The 4,355-nt window shown below is 56.5% G+C and overlaps 1 protein-coding gene across 1 annotated transcript in view; it reads left to right on the top strand.

Annotated features, from left to right (window-relative positions):
- The window catches only part of TNNT3 (troponin T3, fast skeletal type), a 29,674-nt gene that overhangs the window by 4,290 nt on the left and 21,029 nt on the right, over positions 1–4,355 (top strand). The window contains exons 2-3 of the mRNA XM_069108619.1: positions 1–138; positions 3,011–3,046. The exon at positions 1–138 is cut by the window's left edge and continues 51 nt beyond it. Of these exons, the coding sequence (XP_068964720.1) occupies positions 1–138; positions 3,011–3,046 (174 nt within the window). The remainder of the gene's footprint in view (positions 139–3,010; positions 3,047–4,355) is intronic.

Here is a 4,355-nt window from a genome sequence, read left to right as displayed (position 1 = left end):
CCGTCTCTGTGTCTCTCTCTGACTCTGTCCTCTGTCTCTCTTTCTCTCTCTCTCCTGGGATTTTCACCACTCTGCTCTTTCTTTCTCTCTGCTTGGCCTGTCTCGGTGATGCACCTTCCACAGAGGAAGTCCAAGAAGGTATGTGTTGGCCAATGCCTTCCCCTGATTTGGTCCCTCCCTTTTTCCATGTGGGCTTGTCTTGGGGGGCTTTCTGACAAGAAGATGAGAAAGGGTTGTGTCGCTTCCTGGTTATTCCAGTGGGACCCATGCTGGAGGAACTTAAGGCCAGATGCCTAGGGGAGGGACAGGGAAGAAAAGGAAGGAGAGGGAAATAGGGTCACTGTCCAGGATGGCCCGGCAGGCCAAGGGAGGACTCTACAGAAGGGAGAAGCAGAGGAAGGAAAGGGCCAGCCTCAGGGCAAGGGATCCAGGGAAGAGGTTTTCCAGCAGGGGACCCTCCATCTGGAGAAGGCACCAGGGCTCGTGGGCACATGAGCATGGGAATACCTTCCTCCCAGAGCCATCTGTTTTTTTTACTATCTCGTTTCTGCCTCTGGGTAATCCAGAGGTGCCTATGAATCCATTGCTCTGGACCTGGTACCACAGTGCCAGGCAGGGTTGGCACAGGTACCTGTTTGGAGGCAGAGAGAAAGAGGTCCCCGGCTGCCCTGAGCCCCTGACTCTGCCCCGTCCACCCCTGGAAGCAGCCAAAGCCGGGCCTGGTGGTGGCTCTGACAAATAGACTCCCCCTTCCTAAGGTTTGGGATGTGGCCATCGAGGCTGGGGAGAACAGCACCAGCCTAGATATGTGGAGCCTGGGTTCGAATCCTGGCTCCATCCGTCCAAGGCATGGCTTTGGGACGAGACTTGTTCCCCTTAGCAGTCTCCTGGATCTAGAAGAGAGGGACCACACAAGGTACTTTTTAAGGCCCTTTCTGGCTGAAACATTTTCTCAGAGGCTAGTAAAGGGCGATGCTTCCCAGAGAAGGACGAATGGCTGGAGGGTGGGGTCCATAGGGGAAGGTAGGAGAGCCTGCTTGGACAGAGAAGCAGCCCTCATCACAGGGCTGAGCCGTAGGCCGAGGTGGCTGGCGTAGGCTGAGGTGGCTGGCGGCCGCCAACGCTCGCTCTGGCTCCACGTGCTACGCCTTTGCGCCCTCCGTTGCTGTGATGCTGACCTGGGCCAGACCCAACTGAGATACGCTTGGCATGCATGGTGTGGAGAGGCATCTTGGGGTGAGGCTGCTCCAGCTCCAGGCTGGCCTTCCAGGGGCCTTGCCCTACCCTTCCCATTTCCCTTCCTGCAGAGGATGCAGGGCTCCCCTGTTCCTCCAGGGGGAGCTCCTGGCCCCTTCAGGACTGAGGCTGAGCACACGCTCTCCAGGCTGGGGTGTGGGCAGGAGAGCCCTGCTGGTCCCACCAATGATCACTGGAGGGGTCCTTCCTGACTGCTGGCACTCCCTCCTCTCTGAGGATGGAGACTCTCTCCCTGCTTCCTCCACACACACCCAGACCCCAGGGCAGTCTGTAGAGTTTGCCAGGGCTCCCCCTTCCTACCTCCCCTCTGGCCTTTCTTCAGCCTCAAGACTGTCTCCTTTGGGATGAGGGACAGGTGGACTTCAAGCTAACTTGTTATAAGGAAAAGTCCCCATCTCTGCCTTTCTCAATTGGCCCCAGGGATTAGTAAGACCAGGAAAATCAGTCAGTTTGGTTAGAGTCGAGACTTCAACCCTCTGAGGCCCCGCCTTTGGCACTGTGGAAAGGGCCCTGACTGAACAGTCAGGGGATCCCCATTAGAATTGTCACTCGCTACCCTGGGGACCTTGGAAAGTCCCTCACTTCCTTGGGCTGAGGTTTTTTACCTGTAAAATGAAACGGCCGCCCTCTCGGCCCATGGGCAAAGGATCTCTGTGTCCAAAGATTCAGCTGACTTGCCCAGGCTTACCCATGTGTCATGAAGCATCAGAGGGGAAATGGGGACAGGAACAGAAAGCACAAGCTGAGGCCTGGTGAGCCAGGGTACCCACTGTGATGGATGTGCTCCTTGTTACAGATGATGCACACCTGTGCGTACACACATCTTCCTGCCCAAGCCTTTGCACCCAGCTCCTATGGGCTGGATCTGCCCGGGCAGGTGAAATCTGGCCTGTACCCTTAGAACATGGGGGTCCATCTGCAGCCCCCATTCGGCTAAACAGACAAAGGCTCTTTTGAAAACTACTCACTGCTGCATTACAAAGTATCTTGTGAGGAGGTGCGGTCCAAGGTCCTGGGTGAGCAGAGGAGGGAGCTTGGAGTCAGGGTCCCCAGCTTCTGGTTTTGGCTCTGGGTGACCTTATGCAGGTCCCTGGCTGACAGGAGCAGGGTGGAGACTGGGAAGCTGGTTTCCAAGGTCCCTGCCAGTCCTGGATCCTCATTTCCTCTGTACTCGGACAGTCTGGCATCCAAGGCCGGCCACATCTGCATGTATGAGGCATTCATCCTTCCCTAGCATCGAGCTGGACAGTGGGAGGGCTTGGGTTTTAGGAATTTGGAGACCCTGACATTTTCAAAGGGGCAGAAAGCCTGACTCCTGCGCCAAGCCAGCCAGGTCTGAGGGCTGCAGCATCAGAATGGCTGAACATTGACCCAAACCAGTCAGTCAGGGAGGGAGGCTGTACTCTCCTGCCTCTAGGCGCAGGACCTAGGGAGGGAGGCTGGGGCAGGGCTGAAAGCCAGTCAGACAGCAGGATCTTCCTTCTCCCACTTTCCCAACATCCCAAGGATGGAGGACTCCTTCCTCACTCAGCCACCTGCAGACCTCCCCCGGCCCCTCACTCCAGTGGGTTCGAAGGTGCTATGGAAGCAGTCCGGGTGAGGCCCGAGAGCAGAGAGCCCTGGCCAAGTACGGGGGTGCCCAGAGCCCGGGTCCCCATGGTGCCCCCACTGTGTGTGCCCACGCTCAGCCCCTCTAACGGCCCTGGTGCTTCGGGCACTCACTGTTCTCTTGCATGTGCTTGCCTTTATGAAGATGTCGCTGAGGATGAGCGAGAGGATTACGAGGAAGGTAAGGGCGCTTGTGTGGGTGGCCCTATGCCGCCGCCCAGCCTGGCTACCAACTGCTTCCTTTTCAGTTACATTCAGCGGATATTGAGTGGCCCGGGGACGGAGCACCATTGTGGAGCACACAGCAGGCCCTACCTTCCAGGAGCCAGCCGGCATCTGGTGCTGCCCCTGCCTCGGCTTCTCTCTTCGTCCTCCGCTTCCTCCTCATGTTTGTCTTCCTCTCTTCCACCCGTTCTCTATCCCTCACTCTCCTTGGCCCTTTTCTTTCTCTTCATCTCTCTCTCTCTCTCTTTCTTTTTTTTTTTAAAGCAATCGGGGTTAAGTAACTTGCTCAAGGTTACACGGCCAGGTGTTTCTGGGTGGGGGCTAAGTGTCTGAGCCCGGATTCGATCCCAGGTCATCCCGACACTGGAGCCGGTGCTCTTACTCGCTGTGCCACCTGGCCGCCCCCCTCTCTCTTTCTCTGTCTCTTTTTCCTTCATCTTCCCTTCCTCTCCCTCTCTCTTGCCCTGCCCCCTGTTAATCTGCTTCTGTATCCTTCTCACTTTCTCTTCTTTTCCCCCATCCTTTCTTTCTCCAGCTCATCCAGCCTCAGGAAGAGATGACTATCCTCCCCCTGCCCAGCCCAGTGTGTTTCTTGTCCTGTCCTTGTCTCTCTTCCATTTCTTCACTCTTTTCTCTCTAGGTCTTGGTATCTTCAGCAGAGGTGGCTGCATGCTTCCCTGTATCCCCTTCCCTGCTGCCCCCTTTCTGTTTTTCTCTTGCCTTATTTTCTCAGGGTCCTGAAACAGATGTTTGTACCTGTTTCTCTTTGTCCCTCCATCTGGATTCTGTTCACCTGGCTCTCTGAGGGCTGGTGTCTGTCTTTCCTCTGTTAATCTCTCTTTGCCCCCCTTTCTGTGCCCTTGGGTCTTCTTGGGCTGTGGGGTGTGGAGGCCCCTGAAGCCTGCTGCCTGCCTTGTCTGGCCTGCTGGGCAGAAGTTGAGCTACCCTCTGCCCTCACTGAGAGCCTGTTGCCAGCATCTGTCCAGCTTCCTTGCTAAGCAGGCAATGAGTTTACTAGTGCCAGATGGGAGATGCCCTGCGTAGGGGAGTGAGGCTTCAGGAAGAGGGGAGGATGGGGGAGCTGCTGGAGCTGCTGGCCAGAGAGAAGGTCCTTGAGCCCTAGAGAGTGGCAGTGACCTTAGGAGCAGTTCAGGGATGGGGACCAGGGCCTGGCTTCCTTCCTCTTTCTTCACTTCCTTGTTTCCTCCATTCCCTCTTTCCTTCCCTGTTTCCTTCCTTCCTTCTTCCCTTCCCTTCCCTTCCCT

This window comes from Petaurus breviceps, unplaced genomic scaffold (genome assembly GCF_028583685.1).
Source record: "Petaurus breviceps papuanus isolate PSGF00001 unplaced genomic scaffold, PetGlider_PUasm1.0 90410, whole genome shotgun sequence".
NCBI lineage: Eukaryota > Metazoa > Chordata > Mammalia > Diprotodontia > Petauridae > Petaurus > Petaurus breviceps.
Note: the sequence above shows the minus strand (reverse complement) of the source record. Positions and strands in the feature narration are given on the sequence as shown.